This window comes from Aotus nancymaae, unplaced genomic scaffold, assembly GCF_030222135.1.
Source record: "Aotus nancymaae isolate 86718 unplaced genomic scaffold, 86718_ANA_hifiasm-v0.15.2.pri h1tg000108l, whole genome shotgun sequence".
Lineage (NCBI taxonomy): Eukaryota > Metazoa > Chordata > Mammalia > Primates > Aotidae > Aotus > Aotus nancymaae.
Genome location: NW_026988523.1, coordinates 10,869,294 through 10,893,542, shown reverse-complemented (window position 1 = coordinate 10,893,542; position 24,249 = coordinate 10,869,294). Strand labels below are relative to the sequence as shown.

The 24,249-nt window shown below is 46.2% G+C and overlaps 2 protein-coding genes across 9 annotated transcripts in view; one reads left to right on the top strand and one right to left on the bottom strand.

Annotated features, from left to right (window-relative positions):
• On the top strand, nt 1-17,708 carry CLEC20A (C-type lectin domain containing 20A). The gene is made up of 8 exons (XM_021668096.2): nt 1-124; nt 223-738; nt 2,930-2,995; nt 5,406-5,771; nt 7,289-7,387; nt 12,855-12,962; nt 13,743-13,828; nt 16,712-17,708. Exons 1-8 carry the CDS (start codon nt 1-3, stop codon nt 16,790-16,792), a joined length of 1,446 nt encoding a protein of 481 aa, XP_021523771.2. The 3' UTR covers nt 16,793-17,708.
• RASAL2 (RAS protein activator like 2) overlaps nt 15,026-24,249 on the bottom strand; it is a 375,087-nt gene continuing 365,863 nt past the window's right edge. For all 8 annotated transcript variants that reach the window (XM_012444491.3, XM_012444487.3, XM_012444488.3 and 5 more), the window contains one exon: nt 15,026-23,280. In XM_012444491.3, coding sequence (XP_012299914.1) covers nt 23,116-23,280 — 165 coding nt within the window. In that variant the 3' untranslated portion in view covers nt 15,026-23,115. The remainder of the gene's footprint in view (nt 23,281-24,249) is intronic.

Below are 24,249 nucleotides of genomic sequence, written 5' to 3'. Positions count from 1 at the left end.
ATGGCGGCGCTCAGCAGGCCTTGTCTGTTGTTATCAAGCACCAAGTGCAGCACACAGGAAAGGCACCTCACCTTTTCTGCAGAAAGGATGGAGCAGAAGGGCGGGGAGCTAGCCGGGCAAAGGGGTTGGGGAGATGAGGGAATGGGAGAATAGGATTCGTGGGTTGAGGGAGCTGGAGGAGGTGGCCAGCTTTTCCAGATAAAGAGAGCAGCTTGTGCCAAGGCTGGGAGGCAGAGCTGGATACGACTGGTGGGCCAGTGGCGAGGCGCAGAGGGGGCGAGGAGGCTGGGGAGGCCCACCAGGGTGTGGCTGAAAGCTCTCTGAGGACTAGAGGTGGGGAGGGGAGGGACAGCCGTGCTGTGACAGCCTCTCCTGCTCCAGCCCTGCAGCTGGTGAGCAGTGAGAGGAACTTCGTTCTGGTGAAGGAGGAGCTGAGCTGGTCCGACGCCCAGCAGCACTGCCGGCTGCACCACACAGACCTCGCTTACCTGCAGCTGAGTGACCTGACGAAGCTCTACTCCCTCATGACCAGCACCCCAGCTTGGATTGGCCTCTTTTTCGACGCAAGCACTTCTGGCCTGAGGTGGTCCAGCGGCTCTTCCTTCACAGCCCTGGAGTGGGCCCCGAAGCTGCCCGAATTCAGGGTGGGCCTCTGTGCCACACTGTACACTTGGATGAAATTACCCAACATCGGGGGTGCCTCCTGCACAGCCCAGAAGCCCTTCCTCTGCTACTATGGTGTGTTCACATTCACATTTCAGGCTTCGCTTTCCCCGCCAGGCGCCTCACTCTGTTGCTCAGGCTGGAGTGCAGTGGTGTGATCATAGCTCACTGTAACCTCCAATTCCTGGGCTCAAGTGAGTCTCCTGCTCAGCCGCCTGAGCAGCTGGCACTACAGATGTATGCCACCACACCTGGCTAATTAAAAAAAAAAAAAGCCAGGCATGGTGGCTCACGCCTGTAATCCCAACACTTTGGGAGGCTGAGGTGGGTAGATCGCTTGAGCTCAGGAGTTCAAGACCAGTGTGGGCAACATAGTGAAAACTGTCTCTACAAAAGATACAAAAAATTAGCTGGTCTTGGTGGTGGGCGCCTGTAATCCCAGCTACTAGGGAGGCTGAGGCAGGAGAATTGCTTGAATCCAGGAGGCGAAGGTTGCAGTGAGCCAAGATCGCGCCATTGTACTCCAGTCTGGGCAACAAGAGCGAAACTTTGTCTTAAAAACAAACACCTTTAATAGAGACAGGGTCTTGCTATGTTGCCCAGCCTCGTCTCAAATTCTTGTCTTCAAGTGACCCTTCTGCCTCAAGTCTCCCAAAGTGTTGGGATTACAGGCATGAGTCATTGGGCCTGGCCAGGGTTGCTTGTTACTTTTCAACAGCAAAGGCGGGCGGAGGGGGGAGATTCACCGTTTCAGAGGAAAACTGGTCATGACTTTACTCTTTGCCACATCACTTGCTCTCTGTGGCCTTCATTTCTATTTCCTCTGCACCCCTATTCTGCAGACCCCGTTAGAAAAAAATGGGTGCAACTCAAGATAGAGTAAAAATAAAATCTGGAAAGTTCTCTTGCCAGTTAAGGATTTGGGGGAAGGAGAAAAAGGGAGCCAAAATGGAAATTCAGGCTGGGGTTTGAGGGATGCATGCGAACCTGTGCAGAAGCGAGAGCAGAATTCAGTCTCCTCCTCATGAAGGAGGTGCATAGTTAGGGTCTCAGAGCTGGGCAGGAGGGGAGTGGCCGCCCTCTGGAGATGCCCTGCTTCCTGTTAAGTGGGCAGTGTGAGCCAACTCCTCAGGTTGGCTCACACATTGGTACGCCAGGCACAAGGCCCCATCCTTGTGCTCCACCGGGCCCCTTCTGTCCTGACTGCTGGTGCGCCTGACTCCTGACTTGTTGCTTCTGGGAAGATCATGCAGGAGCTGGTTGTAGCGTGCACAGCACTTGCCTGGTAAGAGTGTCACTGCCTGCTTTTCCCTCTGTCAGCCAAACTCAGTCCAACTCTGTGCCATCTTCACCTCTCAAATACAGTTATGGAGGGCTGACCTCATGTGCGCCCAACACGGCCACATGGTGCCTGCCCTGGGACCTTGAGAATAGCAGGTGTAGCTGCCTAGATTTCAATGCTGGGTTCCCAAGGGAGTAAGGAGATTACAGGAGTGGTACGTGTGCCTGGGACCAGGAGGCCTGCAAAGGGAGGGGTATGTATATGGGGTTGTGCCCTGCTCCCTACACTGTCCCCGCACTCCACCAAGATGGGTCCTGACCCCTCACGCTCTCTAGCTCTGCACCTCTGCTGCCAGCACAGGGGCCAAGTCAGTGCCGTCTCTCCTCTGGTCTGCCCTTGCCCACTAAAGCCTGTTCTCTACACAGAGTGAGCTTGTAAAAAGGCAAATCAGATCACTTCCCTGTAAAGAAAAGAATCAGTGGGCCCTGGCAGCACTCAGAGCCCTGTCCTTCAGCCGTCAGGCCTCGCCTCGCCTCTCTGGCCTCCTCTCCTACTCCTGTCCCGGCCACACAACTTCCTTTGTCTCCTTCCCACCACAGGACATTTGCTGTGGGCTGGTGAAATTAGGACAAAATGTACATCATTGAAAATAGAATTATATCTTGCATGTATACAGAGCTTTAGCGTTTGTTGTGGCTCTGCTCGGGAGGCTCCTCCCAGCTCTCTGCAAGACTCGCTCCTTCTCATCGTCTCTTCGAGAGCAAGGACTCTGCTTCTCTTATTTCCATTTTCCTAGGGCATAGAACAGGGTCGGCAACACAGTAGGTGCTCAGTATTTATTGAATGGATTGAATCAGTGTAGAAAGGGATGGACGAGCCTGCCTGCTGCTGAGCTCGGTCTTCCTGGTTGTAACTGGGCAGCTCTTGATGCCTGCAGAGGATCCTGGGCCTCCCCGTAACTTGTGGTCTGTTTCTGTTTTACAGACCCTGATGTTGGGCACCTCATCTCCACGAAGCCCTCTCTCAGCCTAACCACCTCTCCAAAGCTAGGTACATAGCTGCCCCCATTCCCTTTTCTCGGAATTTGGCTTGTTTTGCCTTGGACCTCTCCACCAGGACCAGCTGGCAGGATCTCCACCCCCAGGTTCCCTTGTTCCCCTGACTACTGCCTGGCTGTCTGGGAGGGATTTCCAGGCTTTGCGGCCCCATGGAGAACCTGGCTGAACCCCATGTAGAGAATCAATGTTCTTTATTTTTAATTTTTATTTACTTTCGAGACGGAGTCTCACTCTCTCACCCAGGCTGGAGTGCAATGGTATGGTCTTGCCTCCCTGCAAACTTCACCTCCCGGGTTCAAGCAATTCTCCTGCCTCAGCCTCCTGAGTAGCTGAGATTACAGGTGCTCGCCACCACGCCTGGCTAATTTTTGTATTTTTAGTAGAGACAGGGTTTCACCATGTTGGCCAGGCTGGTCTCAAACTCCTGACTTCAGGTGATCCACCCGCCTTGGCCTCCCAAAGTGCTGGGATTACAGGCGTGAGCCTCCACAGCTGGCCTATTTTTTATTTTTATTTTTTAAGACGTGGATGGCTTCACTCTGCCTCCCAGGCTACAGTGCAGTGGTATACTCACAGCTCACTCACAGCAGGTGGGTGATCCTCCTGCCTCAGCCTCCTGAGTAGCTGGGACTACAGGCATATGCCGCTATGCCCAGCTAATTTTTTTGTGTATTTTTAGTAGAGATGGGGTTTTGCTATGTTGCTTAGGCTAGTCTTGAACTCCTGGGCTCTAGCGATCCACCTGCCTTGGCCTCCCAAAGTGCTGGGATTACAGGTGTGAACCATTGATCCGACCAATGTCTTTATTCTTCTGATGGGCCCAGAGGGGACGGTGACTGGCTCAAGGTCTCCAACCAGAGACTGGAATCAGAGCGTGGGTCCCGGCTGCAGCCCAGCTCTCACTCTGGGGTTGAGACAGGGTGGTTCCTCTTCACAGCCCAAGTACCTGCTCATTCATCTGGGGGTGGGGGTGGCTTCTCTGAAATAGTGCTCTCTGGCATTACTGCCTTGGTATCTTTTGAAAAGTTTCTTCCTATCTGATAGAGAGAAGTTCTATGACAGAGGCAATCTACTCCCTGAGTCTGGTCTGTGGAGTGGGTTTTCTGCATGGTGTGGAGCACAGGGCTGTAGAGTGAAGATGGCAGGGCTTCCCATGTTTGAATCTCCAGCATGGCATGAGTTCGGGAAGGTTATCACCTCCCTGAGCTTCCTTTTCCTCATCTGTGAACTGAGGTTAATGACACCAACTTCTCAGGATGGTAGTGGGGGTTTCAAAGATGGCACAGGCCACATGCATAGCTCAAGGGCTGGCACGTACTAGGGGTTTAATCAAGAGTAACTTTAAAAAACCAGTTTAGATAGGGAAAATGATACGGAAATCAGAGGCAAATCTCAGTGGGCTTAGGTAAAAGGCCCATGTCCGAGTTTGGGAGGCTCCATTTAAATTTGAGCATGTGACTCCCAACTCCGTAAACACAAGTGTTTTCTCTTCCGGGCGGGCCCCCTGGAATTAATGCCTCAGGTCGAGTCCCAGCCGCTTACATCGTTCCAAACTTGCCTTGTCTGGAAGCTCAGATGTGTGGGTGTATGTGCTACAAGATGGGACGGGCCTGATGAAGGGCAGGGTAGGCTGGGCCTGTCCTTCCTCAGGACCTGGCCCAGTCCAGCCTCGGGCAGGGACTGGAAGTGGTGGCTCTGGGAGGTCGGCATCTCAGTCTGTCTGGGCTCCCTGGAAGGCTAGGCCACCAAGCCTGCTCTGCCTCCTGTCTACCGGGCCCGTCCCTCCAGGCTGGCCTCTTCTCCCTGGCTCTCCAGGCTGGCCTCTTCTCCCTGGCTCTCCAGGCACGGTGAGCCTGGGAACATCGCACACTTCCTCCATTCTGCTCAGCCCTGGATTTGCCTGAGAGCCAGTGGGGCAGGCACAGTCCCTAGAAAACACACTCAAAGGTGACCCCAAACCAAGATTGTTCTGTCTGCCTCATAGCCACCCCCCAAATGGTCACTACCATCTTGCTACGTGCATACTATTAATAAGTCACTGTGCTAAACCATTTGCATATGTGATCTCATGCGGTCCTGACCTTAGGTACTATGATTACCCCATTGTATAGGTGAAGAAATTAGGACTTAAACTGAACCTGTGAGGCCATATAGCTACAATAACTCTTAACCCTACTTTTCCCTAATGCTCTCGCCACCTGCTGCTATGATAGCTCACCCATTCTTCCAACCTAGTATTTAGTCTACGTATAAAATTGTGGTTTTGAACAAATCTAACACTCAAGGACTGGGGACAAGGGTCCGCCCGTGTCAGACCAGAATTCTGCCCCAGGGGTGATGGAGGCTGGGCTGTCAGAGATCCAGGCCCTCTGGCCTGTGATGTCCACATTCTTTGACCACAGCTGCGGTCCAGATCGGTGGTCAGACCTTCATGAGATTTGACCAAGTGATGACGTGGTACTCGGCCCTGCTGTACTGCCGCAGCCACCACACGGACCTGGCCGACCTGCAGATGGTGACGGACAAGACAGGCAAGGAGGCCTTAAGATCCCTCGTGAGTGAGACTGAAGCCTGGATTGGCCTCTATCTCAATGCGAACTCTGGATCTCTGAGCTGGTCCAGTGAGCTGGGGGCCAGCATCCCCTCCTGGCTGCAGGTGCCGATGATGGTGAGAGGACTGTGCGCAGCTCTCGGCATCTATGTGACCTACTCCCTGCAAGTGTACTCGGTGCACTGCTCTTCCCTGCTGCCCTTCATCTGCTTCTACGGTGAGTGAGAGTCTGCTCTTGCTGACCCTGGGCCCACTGAGGATAGAACGAGGCGGGAAATGGGTTGATTGGGCAGCAGGTGACATTGACGATAGACCCAAGGAAGCACTGCTAGACTCGGAGGGTAACTGAGTTCTGGAGCAGGCTCCTGAAATCCTTGCACTATAAATGTGGGAGCAGGTTATTTTAATCCTGGAGATCTTTAAATAATGGAACAGACTCATCCAGCCTTAGGGCACTGGCAGTTGGCAAGAGCAATCCGTTATTGGACAAGGAAGTCAAGAGTCTGGGCTTTGGAATCAGACAGACTTTACCGCTTGCTAGAAATAAGGTGGGCAGCTTCTCAGAGCCTCCTTCTCCTCATCTGGGAAATACAATGGACAAAATGAACCGATGGCACCCCTCATAGGATGGCTCTGAGGGCTGAGTGAGAAAGTGAATGTAAGGGGCCAAGTAGAAACCCTGGCACAGAGAGGGCCCCCAGCCAGATGGGAGCCATGGTCGTTGTTCTGTCCCTGTGAATGCATGGGAGCCCAAGGCCTGCCTGGTGGCCCTGTTAACCCTGTTGACAGAGGACACAACCCCCAGGCCAGGCAGAGGTGCTCTGAGCCTGTCCGTGGCTGTGCGATAGGTATCCTTCTGCTTTGCCCGTTCCTTCTCTCCTTCCTCCCTTCCTCCTTCCCCCAATTTTTTTGGTAAGTTTTATTGAGATATAATTCCCATCTTAAAATTTACCTTTTTATTTTTTATTAAATTAATTAATTAATTTTCGAGACAGAGTTTCACCCTGTCAATCAGGCTGAAGTACAGTGGAGCTATCTCGGCTCACTGCAACCTCCACCTCCTGGGTTCAAGTGATTCTCCTGCCTCAGCCTCCCGAATAGCTAAGATTACAGGCGCATGCCACCACGCCTGGCTAGTTTTTGTATTTTTAGTAGAGATGGGGTTTTGCCATGTTGGCCAGGCTGGTCTTGAACTCCTGACCTCAAGTGTTCCACCCACCTTGGCCTCCCAAGGTGTTGGGATTACAGGCGTGAGCCACTGTGCCTGGCCAAAATTTACCTTTTTAAAGGGTACACTGCAGTGGCTTTTGGTATATTCACGAGGTTGTCCAAACATCGTCATTAATCTAAGTTTAGGACATTTTCATCACCCCCCACCCCAAAGAAACCCCTTACCAGGTAACAGTCACTCCCTCCCCTCCCCGGCAACCACAAACCTACTTTCTGTTTCTGTGGATCTGCTTGTTCTTGACTGTTTCTTTCTGTTTTGGATTTGATGAGACGCAGGATCCTTACCCATAAAGAGCTCTTCCTCCCTGAGGCGCTGCTTGCTGTGAGGATTGGGGATGGCGAATGCGCCTCCTGCAGGGCACACGGTAGATGTGCAACCACTGCGCCCTCCTGAGTCTGGCTACCGTGATGGGGAACCGAATGCGGGGCCATCAGAGCCTGGGGTGGCGGCTCACTGCTGGGTGTTGCAGACCCTGCCCTCACACTTGCTCTGTTTTCTTGCAGACCCCTCGATTGGACACCGGGCTTCGGCAGAGTTGCCTCCACTCTTCCACACTTCCTCTGCAGAAGTGACAGAGGAAACAACTCCCAGGCCAGGCAGAGGTGCTTTGAGCTTGTCGTCGGCTGGATCTGGGGTCTTCAGAGTCTGGGGAAGTGGCAAGGGTGGCTTGCAGGCAGCGGGCCAGGGGAGGCCCCATAGGCCCCTCCTAGAAGTGCCAGTGAATGCCTAGAAAAGGGGTGAGCTAAGGGGGATGGCAGTCAAGGGCCACTTATGCAGAGGGGAGTTTCCCTCCGCTCCCCACCCTGCTGGGCCGGCCCGGGGCTGGGGAAGGAGGACTGAGGCACCAGCAAACTCCCTTTTCCTAGAATTGGGCCACTGGACTTGCAGCTCCAGGGCCAGGAGACCCAGGGGAGGCTGTGCCCTGGCCTGGGAGACAGAGTGGGAAGACGGCTGAGCAGTGCTCTTGGGGAAAAATCAGCAGAGAGGCCCTGAGGCTCAGTAACCAGAGGGTAACACCGCAGAGGGGCCTCCCAAAGTCGCTCCGAATTGAAGGCTCCTCTGCAGGGAAAGGATGAGGGATGAGCTATTGGCATTATTGTGGGGAGGTGGCTGGGAAGGGCAGTGACAGCAATCCTACGGCATTTAAGAATTCCTGAAACATCTTCACAGCTATTACCTCATTTTACTTCCCAAGAGTTCTGAGGCTAACTAGAGTAATTGAGGGCAAAATCACCTTTTTCCTGGCCTCCTTACAGATTCCTGTATCACACAAAGGGATTATTGGTTTTTTTGAGGACACAGAAAAGTGAGGGCACTTGATCAAGGTGGAGCAGAGCCTCATTCATTCACTCATTAGAAAGTGTGGATGGAGTCTTGTGCTAGCCCAGGCACAGCCGCCGGCAGGGGACACAACGGAAAGGGAGGGCTTGTTCTGAAGGCGCTCACAGCCAGTTGGGAAGAGGCTGGTGCTTGGTATAGTCACAGGCATGGTGGGGACACTGAGAAGGGGAGCATCCCCTCTGTAATTGTCCCGAGGATTTCCCAGAGGAGGTGACTTTCTAACTACTGGAAGAATGAGGAGGATCTAGCTTGCAAAGTGGAGTGGGGTGCGTGGCTGGGTGAGGACTGCAGGTGGAAGGAGCTGCAGGTGGGATGGGACAGTTCGCACTGGAGAGTGTGGGAGCCCAGATCCTGCGGGTCCTCTGTGAGTGGCTAAGGGACCTCACCCTGAAGGAGACAGCGCCCAGGCCAGATTCGGGTCAGAAGCTGGGCGACAGCCTGTCTTCTTCTCATCTAAGGTCTATCCTGGCACCTGCCTGGCTGCCCCAGGCTCACGGGCCACCTGGGCCGCGCTATCGGGTTCAGGAGGCCCTCCCTGCTAGCCCCTGTTTGCAATGGGTGGGCAAGGCCAGGCGTGGAGGGGGCACAGGCCCGGGGAGCCACTGCGCGACGCCACTCGTCGGCATCCTTGGCTTTGGGAGGGGTCCCGGGCGCAGCGGACCCCACAGAAGTCTTCTCTCCAGCCCTAGGGACCAGCGCCGGACCCGTAGGCGCCTCGCAGGGCCCGGCTTCGGCGGCCCGGCTTACGCAGAGCGGGAGCCCGGAGCCCCGCGAACCCGGCCTCCGCGACCCCTACCCGCGCGCTTCCGCCTCCGCTGGCCCGGCGGCCCTCCATCCCCAAGGGGCGGTGTCAACCGGTCGTCCGGCCAACCTTACCTCGGTTCCGGGGGAAGGACCCAGGATGCCTCCGGTCACTGCCCAGGGCGCGTCTTCCTACCCCGCGCCCTCCGCGTCCCAGCCCCCGAGCCCTGCTGGTCCGGCCTCTCGGGGGAGTCTCTCTGTTCCCCAGGAAGTGACTGCGGTTCTTCTGGCCTCCGCTTCGAGCCCCCAGCTCAACTCCACCCGCCGTGCCCCAGCTACTCCCAGGACAGCAGCACCCACTGGGTCCGCCACATCCAGCCGGGGCCTCGGCTCCCAGGCTCCCGGGAGGTCTCTGGGGACCAAAGAAAGCATCTCGGACTCATCTGGCTCAGAGAGCCCAGCCGTGCCCCTAAGGATAACTGCGCCCCCTGACTCTGCAGCCCTGAGCCAAAACACCCGCCCAGAGGCAGCTGGGAGCTGGGCAGGGCTCCAAACAGGTGCCTGTCTGCGTCGCTCTAAGCTAGGACCTCTACCCGAGGCAGGCCCCAGCACCCTGGGGAGTTCCTTTCTTGGGGCGACCAGGCCTGGCTTCCATGCGTAGGGCGCAGGCCGGGGAGTTGAGGATGAGAGGTGGGGTGTGGTGTGGGGATGTTGTGTGCTGGGCCAGTCTCCCCACCCCAGCTGCATTCCAGTGCATTCTACAGGGGTCCTGTCTGGCCAGAGCCAGCTCAGTCTCGTCGTCCCTGGGTAATTTAGGATGGAGATGGAGGTGAAGTGGGGTGATCTGGGGGAGAATTAATCCATTTTGGTTCTAAGAGCAAGAGTCTGACAGTCAAGGGTTGGAATATTGGCTCCAATACCTACTGTGTGGCATTATGCAAGTTTCCTAACTTCTCTGAGCCTTAGTTTTCTCATCTCTCAATGCCTGGCATCTGGCAGACACTCGATAAATGGTAGTTATTACCATTTTAATCTCAATTCTCTAGTGAAACGTTTAGTGACTCATCCTTCTCTCACCTCTCTCCTTACCTGAATAGATGGAGCTGGCCTCATTCTTGTTTTATTAAATATAAATGATTACAATTATGAATTATTGAGATTGCAGAATCTCACAGGGCAGAGGCTGTTCTGTACTTCCTTGTATCTCTCCAAGGGCTGGGATAGTGCATGCTGGTAGATGATTTAATTTGACAATCATTTCCTGAGTACTTGTTTTGAAGAAGACATTGAACTGTGGGTGCCAAGATGAGCAGGGCTGTTTCCTGTTTTTAGAAGCACATGGTCTCACAGGGACTAATGGAGACAGCCAGGACAGTTGGAAGGTGCTGCACAAAAGTGTGAACCAACAGCTGTGGCAGGAAAGCGATTCATTTCATTCCGCCTGGAAGGTGGTAATGGCATAGAAGGTGTAACAATGGAGGATTGCATCTGGCAGGAAAGACTAGGAAGTTCTTCCTGGCAGAAGGAACAGCATGGGTAAAGACAGACGTCAAACTGTATGGTTTGTTTGGGAATGACAAGCAGTTTGATGTGACTGGCGTGGGCCATGTACTGGGGAAGGGAGTGGCAGGGGGTGACGAGAAAAGGGTACACTGGGGGCAAAATCTGAAGGACTTGATCCCCACCCCCCCACTGGAGCCAGCAGAGGTTTACTGCAGGTGAGCAAAATGCTCAGATCTGTAGTTTCCAGAAGCAAGGTGGTTAGGATGACGTAGGACAGTGCTTGTATTAGGATGCTAAGTGAAAAAAGCATTATCAATGCTATGTGCACAATACAGTCACCACAGGTTGAAAGGAAATATCAAACAATCCATAGGAATGAAGTCTGGAAGGAGATGTGTGACAATGTTGACAGTGACTACATTCAGGGATGAGAATATGGATGCTTCCTCCTCTTCTGTGTTTCTGAATTTTACACATTTATCCACTTCATTAAAGAAATTTACAATGCTTTGGGTGGGGAAAGAGGCCTTTGGAGGGGTGGCCAATCAGGAAAGAAGAGACAGGAAACGTGTATGTGGGGAAAGAATATTGCACAGTCTGGGTGAGTGGAACTGAGGCCTGTTCTGGAGCACTGGAGTGGGGAGAGACATGAGGGAATTGATTTCACATTGTTCACAAGTGACATTAACTGAAGTACCAATACAAATACATTTTTTAAAATGCCCAGCTTTTGTTCACTGAACCACACAAATGCAAAGTTTAAAAAGATGCTTACTCGGCCTGGCGCAGTGGCTCACATCCATAATCCTAGCACTTTGGGAGGCCAAGGTGGGCGGATCATGAGGTCAGAAGTTGGAGACCAGCCTGGCTAATATGGTGAAACCCCCTCTCTACTAAAAATGCAAAAACTAGTCAGGCGTGGTAGCGCATGCATGTAGTCCCAGCTACTGGGGAGGCTGAGGCAGAATCGCTTGAACCTGGGAGGCGGAGGTTGCAGTGAACTGAGATCGAGCCACTGCACTCCAGCCTGGGCGACAGAGCAAAACTCCATCTCACACACACACACACACACACACAAAAGATACTAACTTTTTCTTTTTGTTCTTAGAGACAAGGTCTCTGTGGCCCAGGCTGGAGAGCAGTGGTATGATCATAGCTCACTGCAGCCTTGAACTCCTGGGTTCAAGCAATCCTTCCACCTCAGCCTCCCAAGTAGCTAGAACTACATGCATACACCACCACACCCGACTAATTTTTTTTTTAAGATGGGATCTCGTTATATTGCACAGCTGGCCTTGAACTCCTAGCCTCAAGCAATCCTCCTGCTTCACCCTCCCAGTGTTGGGATAACAGGTGTAAGCCATCACACCTAGTCAAAAGATGCCGTTTTAAAACTTATTTTTGTACTTACTAGTGTGGCAAAGATTTGAAAGGGGGATCATGCTGGGAATATGGGAAAAACAGTGATGTCGGACACAGTAGGTGTGTCAACTGGGGCTACTACTCTGGTATCAGAATTTTTGTCAGTTTTAACATGTGCAAACTCTTTTGTACAGGACTTCTACCCTTGGGAATTAAGGAAATAATCGTATGAGGCACACACATAGCTATGCACCCTTCACACACAGGGTTGTTTGTTGCAGCATTGTTTATTACAGTGAGAAGCTGGAAACAACGTGAGTCCACTGGAAGCAGATTGGTTAAGTAAATTATGATATATTCAGTGAAATACTATATGCAGCCTTTAAAGCGAACAAGAGAGATCTTTACACATTCAAATTCACAAATTCAAGAGTGTGAAGGACCTTCTACAGCAAAGGGTTAATCATGGGTGTCCCTGGGTTGGGGAGGGGATATATTTGCTTAAATATTTTATGATATACTCCAAATAAAAGGATTATTTCCATATTTGAAAAAATAAAAAGACATCTGCAAGGCACTGACAGGACTTTGGTGAGTGAACATGAGAACAGGTGAGACGGAGCAAGGGAGCCGCTGAGGACACCAGGGTCTCTGGCTGGAGCACGTCTGGGCATGGCCAGTCATACAAGGGAAGAGGGGGTGCTGGGGGAGAGGCTGAACTTGTTTTGGGATGGAGACGGAGATGTTGAGCGTCCCTGGGTGCCATGGTGGGGGCTTTGTGTAGTTGGCAGACAAAATAAGGACATTGGGCCCCTTGGAGAATAGGCTACTGAACAAAGAAATTTTGATGAGGAAAAACCTCCTGATATTGCCCAAGCCCCACAGATCCTTCTGCCAGGGGTGCTTTCTGAAAGATGATGGTGTAGCTACTCAAGAGCTGGGTCCAAGAGCCTGTGGGGGTGAGTCAGGGATCGGCAGGCTCTGAGCTTCCCACCTCGCTGGTTATGCAGCAGCTAGCAGTGGTGGTCCCTGCCTGTCTTTTAGCTCGGGGCAGTCACTAGTATCAGGCCACCTTACTCCTGGTTGTATTTGCAATAAATCTTTTATTTTCCCCTCCTGTAGCTGTGACCAGTGTAGGGAGTGGCACTGACAGAAGAGATACAGCTGCTGCCACGGAGGCCCAACATTTGAGTTCAGAATCTAAAGACAAAACATCAGCACCAAAATCAGGTAAATGCTGCTGTCTACCAAGTTCCCACTCTTACCGGTGGAGCAGTTGAATCTGGACAGTCACTTCTTAGCACAGGGCCCTTGAGACCCTTCCATGAAAGACAGCACAAAATGTTGGGAATAGGGATAGGAATAAAGAGGCGGATTCTAGTTTATGCTCCATGACTATTATGAAAATTTAGGGAACAAGTTTCTGAATTTCTATTTCTCTTCTGCAAAGCAGATGACGTAGTAAAAACTCCCCTGCCTATATCATAGGGTTGTTGTGAGCATCTGAGATGATTATAAACTTCATAAACAATAAAATGAAATGCAAATGTAGTCTTACATGAGATTGTAATTCCTGTGATGATTATGGGTGGCTCATGGGCAAAGGCTACTTATTTAAAGGGTCAGATAACTTTTAAGAGTTTTCTGTGGTGGGGACCCAAAGAGAGGTATTTCCAGCATGGTGTGGAGTATCTACTTACTGGATTAAAAGTAAGGAGAAAACTACAGGAGAAACAAAAAAGAAAATAATTGCCTGATGGGTAGCCAGGCTGTGGAAGAGCCCGCATTATCCCAAAGTTTGGGACTCTTTTTTCAGCCACTAATTGGTCGGTCCCAATTGCAGCTGAGCATTCTTCTGCTCAGCAGTTTCTTTCTTCTTTCTTTTTGAAATCCCAAATCAGCATGTAGCATCTATGCTGTCCACCGGGTGCTCCTGACTGCCTAGAACTTGAAGTTTTCAAAAGGAAATAGGATAATATCCCCCTGAACAGGCAGCATTTTCTTTTTCAGGGCACCCTTTTGGAATCCTGAAAGCAGATTTTACCATCTCAACTCTGATGGACCCAGAAGAAATGAAAGACCAACTTTTGAGACAGGTGAGACTTCTACCTACTCTTCTAATTCTGATCAGCCAGATGACTTGACATTGCAGTCTTAAAAAAACCAATATATTAAGGTGGAAAACCTATGGAATATGATCTCATCTTGTTCCACCGCCATCACTGGCTCATGGTGACAAGTTGGTTATGTGCTACGATCTTTTCGGATCTTTTCTTATCCTCTCCAACATTTTTCCCAAGCTTTTTTTTTTTTTAAAGTCAAGACAGCACATTCAGAGGGATCTAAGTTTGGGTCTTAGTTTTGCCCTTATCCATTGTGTAGCTTTGGGAAAGTAACTTAGTTCTTTTTTTTTTTTGAGATGGAGTTTGGCTCTTTGTCACCCAGGCTAGAGTGCAGTGGTGTGATCTCAGCTCACTGCAACCTCTGCCTCCGGGTTCTAGCAATTCTCCTGTCTCAGCCTCCTGAGTAGCTGGGGTTACAGGCGCCTGCCACTACACCTGGCTAATTTTTATATTTTAAATAGAGATGGGGTTTCACCATGTTGGTCAGGCTGGTCAGGCTGGTCTTGAACTCCTAACCTCAGGTGATCCACCCACCTTGGCCTCCCAATGTGCTGGGATTACAGGCGTGAGCCACCATTGCCCGACTGTAACTTAGTCTTTCTGAGCCTCAGTTTCCTCATGAAAGAGGAACAATAACAAGGGCTAACTTATATGGTTGGTGTTATGATTAAATTATATATTCCATATAAAGTGCTCAGCAAATAATCTGACACACAGTTGGTGCTCAATGAACATTAGCTATTATTATTTTCGAGTCAGGGTCTTGCTCTGTCCACCTTGGCTGGAGTGCAGTGGTGCAATTATGGCTCACTGCAAACTCAAACCCCTGGGCTCAAGCAATCCTTCTGCCTCAGCCTCCCAAAACGCTGGAATTATTAAGAGTGAACCACCATGGCTGGTCGGCTATTATTATCAACATCATCACCATAGTGTTCTGAATATACATTTGTTCCAGACTTATTTTTGGTTCTTAAAAAGTATTGTGCCATGGGAGACTGTGAAGAGGAAGAATTGTTCCTAAATACTGAGAGAAAAGCTTCAAGCTGATTTTTGAACGTGGTCTAAGGATACATTTCTCAATTATATCAGATAATAACCACAGGATGTCAGTGCTAGAGAGTACCCTATGGACCAGTTAGCCACAGTCTTAATTTTACAGACAAGGAAACATTGGCATTTACCTGTTAGTTTATTGCAATTTATTCATAGGCCAAATAAATATCACGCTGGCAGTTTATTCTAGAATTTCACAAAATCAAGTTTCTAGAAAGACCAGTAATGTGTGTCTATGAGTATATAATGTATATGTGTTTATTATAAATTTTACTGATATAAAGAATATATAGCACACAATATACAAATTACAATAAGATATGTAATACTCTTTATTATAATTTCATAGAACCAATTGAATCTTACAAAATGCTCATGATTTTGGAAAATTCACATGAGCACGTGACTGTATGCTTGCCAGGAGTGGACAGGGGGACTGGAGAGCTTTTGGTATATTTTGCTATTGAAAAAACAAGTACGAATGGTGTAATTTAGCAATTGGTAAGTTTCAAGTAATAAGACTTTAGGTAAAGAAAAGTTAAGAACCTTTTTTTAGGGTCGGGGGCAGTCAAAGGAATTTTGAGTTCTCTATGTTGTTTATTCTTTAAAGTCAAATGTAGTTCCGGGCCTTCTTTTTGGTTGGGGGTGGTGGAGGTAGACAAAGGAATTTTGAGTTCTCTATGTTTACTCTTTTTTTTTGTTTTTGTTTTGAGATGGAGTCTTGCTCTGTGGCTAGGCTGGAGTGCAATGGTGTGATCTTGGCTCACAGCAACCTCTGCCTCAGCCTCCTGAGTAGTTAGGACTACAGGCATGTGCCACCATGCCCATATCTTAGTAGAGACAGGGTTTCGCCATGTGGGCCAGGATGGTGTTATTCTCCTGACCTCGTGATCTGCCTGCTTTGGCCTCCCAAAGTGTTGGAATTACAGGTGTGGGCCACTGCGCCCAGCCTTGTTTACTCTTTAAAGTCAAATGTAGCATATTTGATTCTGGCCAGGGCCCTTCAGCACTCTTTGCAGGGTGTACTCATTGAAGCTTCTGACACCAAACCAGAAGCCATCTACCTTCTGCTTTAAATTGAAGCCAGTGGGGAAACTGGCATCAAAACGGGGAATTCCGTTTTCTGATCAGCTTTGTCAGAATGTATCAATTCCATATGTTAATGGAGAGAATTTCTACCTCACAGATTTAAAGGATGGATTGGTGGGGACAAGGTGTGTTGTGTGGGAAGCTTAAGTATATATTATGAATTTTAGTAGCATTTTAAATTCCAAATAGAAGGTAAGAAAATACCTGTAACTAACTTATCCCAGTTTCAGGATTGGGGACACAAATATTTTAAGACCCCTACACGCAGTGCTCAGAGGTTGATTTGGACTAGTGGTTCTTACCCCCTGACTCTTTGGAATCCTCTGGCAAGGTTAAAAAGAAGAAAAAAAAGCCTGGCCCCATCCTTAGAGAGATTCTATTTAATTGTTCAGTGGTGGAGCTCAGGAGGTACTCCTTTTTTTTTTTAAAACTTCCCCAGTGATTCTGATGAACAATCAGCACTGAAAAATCATTGATTTAGACTTCTGTTTTAGTGTCCTTTGTCATTAAATGTTTTTTTTTTTTGCTAACAAAATTAATTTATGTATTTTCCCACTGGTAAAAATGCAAATGAAAAAAGTCAGGTAGCTAGAGGGAGGCTAAAAACAATTACAGGGTATGGATATGCGTAAAGGTTTATGGGTGGATAGTTTAGGGCTGAGAGGACCATGAGGTAAAAAGACATCAACACTTTCTCTCTTTTGGATGTTTCAGATCCAGGAAGTCTTAAAGCTTACATTAGGTCACGAACAATTCAGACTGAAATGGGTCAGCTTCGAAGTGAACAAAAAGTAGCACAATTCTACGGATACGCAGTTTCCCTTTCATGCAATCTTCTCTGGATTTTGAGTAAATTATAATTTTTTAATCCCCAGTAGGACAAGATTAGGAAGAACTCAAGATGTGCCAAAAAGCATAGACCTACAACTAACACAAAATAAGACTACACATGAACCCTGAATCCCTGGATTTTACAGAATGAAACAGGGATGCAGGAGAAGATGGGTGTATTTGGGAACAATAAACTTGGGAATGACAAATGAACTTCTATTAAGAATTTAAAATAAAAAACCTGAACCAAACAACAAAAATCCTGAAAATAAACCCCATTAATCTAACTGAAGAACTACGAGGATAGTAGTGGTCTGGGAAGCTAAGTGGGGCTACACTTCTTAATAACCAGAGGAAACTTTACCTGCCACAAGTTATTAAAGAGATTTCAAATTCTGTAGAAGTTGAAAGTAACAGCTTTATCACAATACATGTTAATGCTATTTATTTGTCCTAATTGAAACCTTATTACGTAGAACTTGGGAAATGCTAAGACAGACTGTTCTTAATGTTAAAATATATCTTCAGAATAATATTCTATGTTTCATTTCTATTTCTTTCCAAGTGTCCTTGTCACCCAAGTGCATGCTAGAAGACAGCAATATGTCAAATATAGTAGCAACTTTAGTCTGAAATGTTTAAAGTTAAAGTTTATTTGTAGTCTTTGTAGGAATATCAATAAAAGACCTCAAACGTATCTATATCTGTACATGTACAAGAACCATCAAAAATTATTCACAGAACAAAAATAAATCTTCTTTAGGACAAACCCAGGTAATGAAATGCAGATATGGATCTCACATATGGAACAATCTAAATGCTACTAGCACAAAAATATGGCTTTAAAAATAAAATAAAATCTTGGGTTTTGTTTTTCTAAGGTGTATTTCTCTTTCTTGAAATAAAAAATAAATTATTTAGAGCTATCATTGTAAAATAGTCGTGTGTTAACACACTCTTATTAAGGCCCTGGAGATGAAAAACAAAATCAAATTTAGAAGGTAAATTCCTCACAGGTGTAACTCAGGTTAATGTGCTGCTGTCTGCTTAAGTTAATATAACTAGGAAAGGTCTAAGCACCAGTCAAAATTTAACCTAATTTACTATTTAACTTTTCTGAAGGTGGTCATTGAGTCAATTAGTATTTAACCTTTTGTTGAACTGGAAATTGAAATGTTTCCCTTGAAAGTTCGGAAATCACGTAAGATGTATTTATACATAAATATCTCTACCCCCACATAGATGATGGAGGTCCCTAAAACACAACTTCTGTGGAAATCTCTCTATAACAACAAATAAATCTGGTTTTAAGTCCCAAACTAAAACAAAACAAAACAAAACAAAAAACAAAAAAGTCAACCTTCCTAGGGTTAAATGAGAGTATTTAAATGAAAAATAACAACTGAGTAGGAAATTAAAATGTATGCTGAATACAGGCAAAAACTACCATTTTCCTTTCCTTGGGTGGCTCACTGCATTCCCCAAGTCTGGCTGTGTTGGTTACTCAAACACCTGAGACTTAACTGATCAGGAACTGAAGCTACTTATTTTTGGATCCTACACTCAGATCAGTGATACTTAACTTTATTTCTATGATTCCCCATGGTATCAATAATGATATCTAGGGTTCTTGAGACAATGCCAAACTAAATCAATTTCAAGTCACTTTAACTTACATATACATATAACACATATAGTACATTTTTTAGGATGAATCTAGAATGACTGTCATAAAATCTAAAAAGAGCATAAAATCTGAAAATCTCAAAATTTGGGAATCACTACTCCATAAAATGGATTAACATTCAGAAAAAGGAAGCCCCAGGAATTGTGTTTTGTGTGGGTGTGTGCATGTGCTGTGTACAGAGACTGCCTTTCTATGTATCTATGTATTTTCAGAGTGGGCAAAGGATAGAAATCTTCCTGTTTCCTTGAAACTCTGGGCTACTGAGAAGACTGCTGATGCATTTGTTCCCTTATGGTCAAGTCTCTTCCTAAGGTTCTTTCACTCCTCCTAAGATACTTATTCTATCTCATGCAAATTTCATCACTTTTGTCCTTCCTAAACCCAAGAGTATACATAATTGGGTCATGACAACAAGAATGCCTCTAGAACTACACACAATCATTCAAACATGAAAAGAGATTCTATTTAAAAATTCAACACTCCTTTCTTGCTTTTAAGAAACTAAGTCCTTCAACTGGCATATTGAAAAAACAAAGTATCCCAAATTACTGGCCCCCAGGTAACGGGTAGGAAGACAACTATTTACTGCTGGGGTAAGCAGGATATTTCACTATTAGACTTGAAAAAGGGAGGGGAATGGAGAAGAGAGCCCTTTAGGCTTTCCACAGTTGATAGGAGAAGGTGGTCTCCAAAGGTGTAGCTGAAAATGCAGTGAAGCTGTGGCATGTAGCTGTTGGGTTTGGCCCAGTGACAAGTCTAGTCTGGTGTCAAGCTTGTGTGGGGCTCAAGGTCACAATGGAGTAGACTATGGGACTGACGTAATCCTGAAGAGGGTTCCTTTCTCAAGCTCAGTCCCATAACCAGCCTTCTCAGGAACTCCAAGCTAGAGAAAACTAACCCTCGAGGAAGGGGAAAGAAATACTAATGCAAACTCACTTGATGGCAGTTATTTTGCTCTGGGACTTCCAAAGAACTCTGCTCTCAATCTGGTATTCCTCTGAGAACACAGTGAAAGCCAGGGGTCTATAGAACCAAAGACCCATAAACAAAGGCCCTGGGTAGACTAAGATCTGAAAAGCTTTACTTCCAAAGTCAAGCTCATTCTTAAGGGCATAGAGTTAATGCTCATAGCAGTCTTAGGTAATCTTTCTTTTTCTTTCATAGTCTTAACACCATCACAGAGAAACACAGAAGCGGACCAGTCAGAGAAATCTAATTCTGACCAACTTCATAGCATACGAAAAAAAGCAAAAAGCTATAGCAACATGATTACCTCACTTTACCACATTTTTCTTACTGTTAGACTGCCAGAAACTCAAATAGTAACCTTGGTGATAGTGCTTGGAACATAGTAAGTGCTCAAATGCTTCTTATAGTTACGTAGTTATAATCTCTCCTCTGACATGGCTTTTATTCAGAGACCCAGGGAATATGATGACTTGATGGAAATGTGACTCTTTCTGCTGCTTCAGCTCAGATTGCTTATTGCTCCAGTAATATAAAAGATAATATGAATCTTTTTTAACTCCTACCAACACTGTCCTCATTAATGTTCAAGTCTGTTGTCAGCTAGGCAAGCACTTTACAAGCACGTCACCTGAATTCCAAATTCCACTCAACCCTGATGTATCCTGCACCCCTCAATGTGGTGCTGTATTGAGGGAAACAGGAAGTGCAAGACGTTGCTTTCTTAATCTATCTGCCTCTCTTCAACCATGTACCTCCACCTCTCAGCAAAACAAAGTTATATACCTGTTTGAACTGAGGAAAAGCCAATAAAGAAACATCTCCATAAAAATTATCACCTGTTGCTGGCTTCTCTTCTTAAAAAATCCTTCAGAGTAGGTTCTACAGATTGCAGCGTTCTCTAAATACTGAGAAAAATGTTTGGACAGGAGTAGGCTCACAGGATAATCTAACATTTAACACCTGTCAACAACTCTGAACTTTCAGCTTACTTGTAACATTCTTACTGTTATTATTACTATTTTTACTATTTCTTCTTCATTCGAGATAACCTGGTAGTAGAGGGCTGCATAATCTGTCTAAATGTTTTGGGCATTAAATCTTCCAATGAAGACAGCCCTCTAAGGAGCTCCCATGATGCTAATAAGATACATTTTATCCATCAAAAGCTCATTTCATTTTTTGGGGGCTTCTTTCGATTCCTAATGTAGGTAATTTTATCAGCCCTCTGTAATCCATAATCAGCACTTAAGAGCTTCCCAAACTCAATGGCAAGACATCACCCACATTACATACTTAAGGTCAATGAAACTGACAGTTCTCTTACCAGGTTTCCTGTGGCACAATTGAAGGCTTTTACAAAGAATGAATTAAACATGGCTTGAGCTGAGAATAGCCACAAACAAGAACGCATCTATGCTTCAATTCTTCTTCCTGCAACAAAGGGCACTTCAGGACAGTTACCTCTTTTTCCTAATAAAGTAAGTGATTTTGACCACAGTGTGCCTTCAGCTTGGAGAGGTGTAAGAATTTGCAAAACAAATACCAAAGGTGAAGAAAATGCAAAAGTGTCAAAACAGCTGGATATAAAGTATGCAGATCACATAAACACAATGAGAAGCTCCCATTTTAGATCTCTGTCTGGCAGAAACAGGGACTGCTATGAAATAAGCTGTTTTAAAAGGTTGTGGGTTATGTGGCCATGGTGAGGTTGCTAAAATGTAAGGTTCATCACAAAGATCCACCTGAGAAAGGGCAGAGCTCAAGAAGCTGGAATGCAAGCCTGGGACTCGGTGAAAAGGAGGGCTTGGTGTCTGTCTGGGCATCACTCAAAAGACGGCACTATATGTGTTCCCTTATAAATATTCTCCTATGGAGAAACACTCACTCAATGCGTATGGCTCCCTCAGGTCTTTTTTTTTTTCCATCCCCTTTTTCTGGAAAAAAAATTCTTTAAAGCTTATAATTTAAAATCAACATAAACTTATTTGAGAAACATTGTTGCTTTCTCAATGTAAAATAACTGCTAAGATCTTGCTTAAAGAGATTCAAGACCCTTTTAACATTATATCTGAACAGCATAGAAGGCATGAACTTTTCCTATTTGTGCAGTTATATGTACATATGTGTGGATATATATATATATATTTGTATATATAATGTCTGTCTAACATGTAACATTCCATACTTCTGGTAATCAAGGTTGCATTCAAGATGACAGTTCACACCTCTGGAAAAAAGGAAATGAATTAGTTTCCATGACTTTTTCTGTTCTATAATCATAAGGCTATGGATGACAAAAGTTGAAATTGGGTCATTACTGCCAGATCTACCAAGAGCATGGGAATAACAATTGGAATGTGCCATCCTGACACTTTCAATTTTTTTCTTTTTCTTTTTTAAACATGAGTAATCATCACTTTTAAGAGAGTGATACTTCAGATTTGGATTTCCTTTCCTTACTGAGGGGATAAGGGGAAGAAGCACTTTAAAAGTTAAAGAGGGAGATAAAATTACCCTGCCTATAGATTTGCTAGTAGAATGGATAAAGTCTTTATCCCAAACGAAAATTGTAATTTAACAAATAGAAAAATTTTTTAATAGGAAATATTCAGAGATTCCAGCTAGGTATGGTTAGCCCTTTTCTGTATGGAAGAAAGGGTGTTGATCTGGATGGCTTATGGACAGCTATTTAAATAACCTCTCCAGGGGAGAGTAAACCCTGTTGGCGATGACAGCTCCCACCATGGGGAGGAAAGTGCAGTGAATGTGTGAAGATGAAGATGGTACGTGGAGACACAAATATTTATAGTTTTGTAAACTCTAAAGAGGAAAAAGAACACCCTTTATTACAATTGGGGTTAAAAAAAAGCCCCTATCTAAAAGAGAAGATTCCCATCTGCTGTAGACAGAGGAAATAAACATATTGACAGGAGTTCAATCGAAATTACTCCTGAAGTCCAGTTTTGATGCAACAGCTTTTGTCTGTGTCTGAAACAGTGAATCCCAAATCAGATTAGCTGTCCAAACAGAACCAGTCTTGGTTGATCAGTGGAATAAATTATTGTTTTTTATGGATCTTGGTATTTGCATGTTTTCTGAAAGGACAAGGGGGTCAAAGTGGGGTTTTTAAACTAATGGATGAATCCCTGAAAAATTCATTCTGACGATGTCCTATTGCACACCATGTGCTTCTATCAGATAGATGCTTGGTCTCTACCTACTGAACCCACAGGCTCATGTCTCACTCATACAACAGTTCCTACTTTACTTCCTCTAACAACTGCAGTGCTTTCAACAAGAGGAAAACAATAATAAAAATAGCAATAATCAAAAAGGTAATCTACATTATTAACTTCCTTTTGGTATATTACAGTGGTATTTTCTGTACATGGCCCAGAACTAAGTTCCCTATGTACATAGAGATGTGGGGGAAAAGCATTGACCTTGGAAGTCGTCGCCTTATGCCCTGAAAGACAAGGTTCCTTTCTTCATTCAAGAGTTTCTCACCACATTGCCATTGTGAAGTAGAAACATTCTGTAAACCTGGAGGGGCTAGGTAAAGGTCTGGGAATAGGAGAGTGGGTCAATTTCCTTCTGTCTCCTTCCACAGTCTGTCTATTCACAAAGCCCATCAGCAGCTGCTGTTTTTGAATTCACCATTCTCCGTGATGGAAAGCTTGGTGGGGTTGGTGGGGGAGATGCCATTGCGGACCTGCATGCTGTACCGCTCCTTCACTTGGGTCAGCGCACTCATCAGTCTGGTGTTGGCTGAATCCAAGGACACGATCCGTTTTTCCTACAACACACGAATCATGGCTTTATTCAGGCTACAGGTAGGAGATAACATGCTTTCTTTACTGAATGACTAGTCCAGTGCTTTCTGTCAAACAGCCGTATGCATGGTGCTTCCCAGACAAATGGAACGTCTCTGCCTCTTTCTGCACACTGGTCAGGTTCAGCTTCCCCTGAGCCCAATGGGTCTCTATTTTTTGTCTCTCTTTCTCTCTTTTCCTTTCAGCACAGCAGGACTTTTTATTAATAATCTCTTGGGACATTAGGCTGTCATGTAAAAGTGATACCACGTGTTACTTCAGACTATGCAACAGAGGTATGAAGCTGCCTTACTATATATACTAAGTGCTTTTGGTCAAAATTGAAACATGGAAATTAGGTGGCAAAGAAAGAAGCACCAGAGGTTTCATTTCACAGAGGAGAAGAGCATGTGATCTATGGGTTCTCAGCCCCAAAAGAGGGCATATCAGTCACACTTGGAAAGAATTCACATTGTGCTCAAAATTAAAACAATACATGGTGCAGTGTAGAGTCACCGACAAGGTGAGGATGCAACAGCAAGAGGGGAAATAAGCAGCCAAAAAGCTCAGACCAAGGAGTTACTTGAATATGGGGAGGGAGATGTGGCCGAAAAGGGAATGCCATCAACATAACACATGAGAACAAACAGAGAACACAGGCTCCTAAACCCATTCCAGCTCTGAGTTACTCCAGGAGGGCTGCCCAATACAGAGATTGCTTTCACTTTACTTTTGGGTCTCTGAAAAAAAAAATGCTTTAGAAACAATATTTGGAAACCAAGCATTGTTGACTATACACATGCAAAAACCAAGGGGGAAAAAACGGGGGAAAAGGCAATCTAACTAAAGGAAAGTAGGACTATCTAAAATTTTTTAATAAAATCATTTTATCAAAATGTTATCAGTCTTATAAAGATTAGGAGAGACACCCTAATCTTAACTTCAGCAGCTCA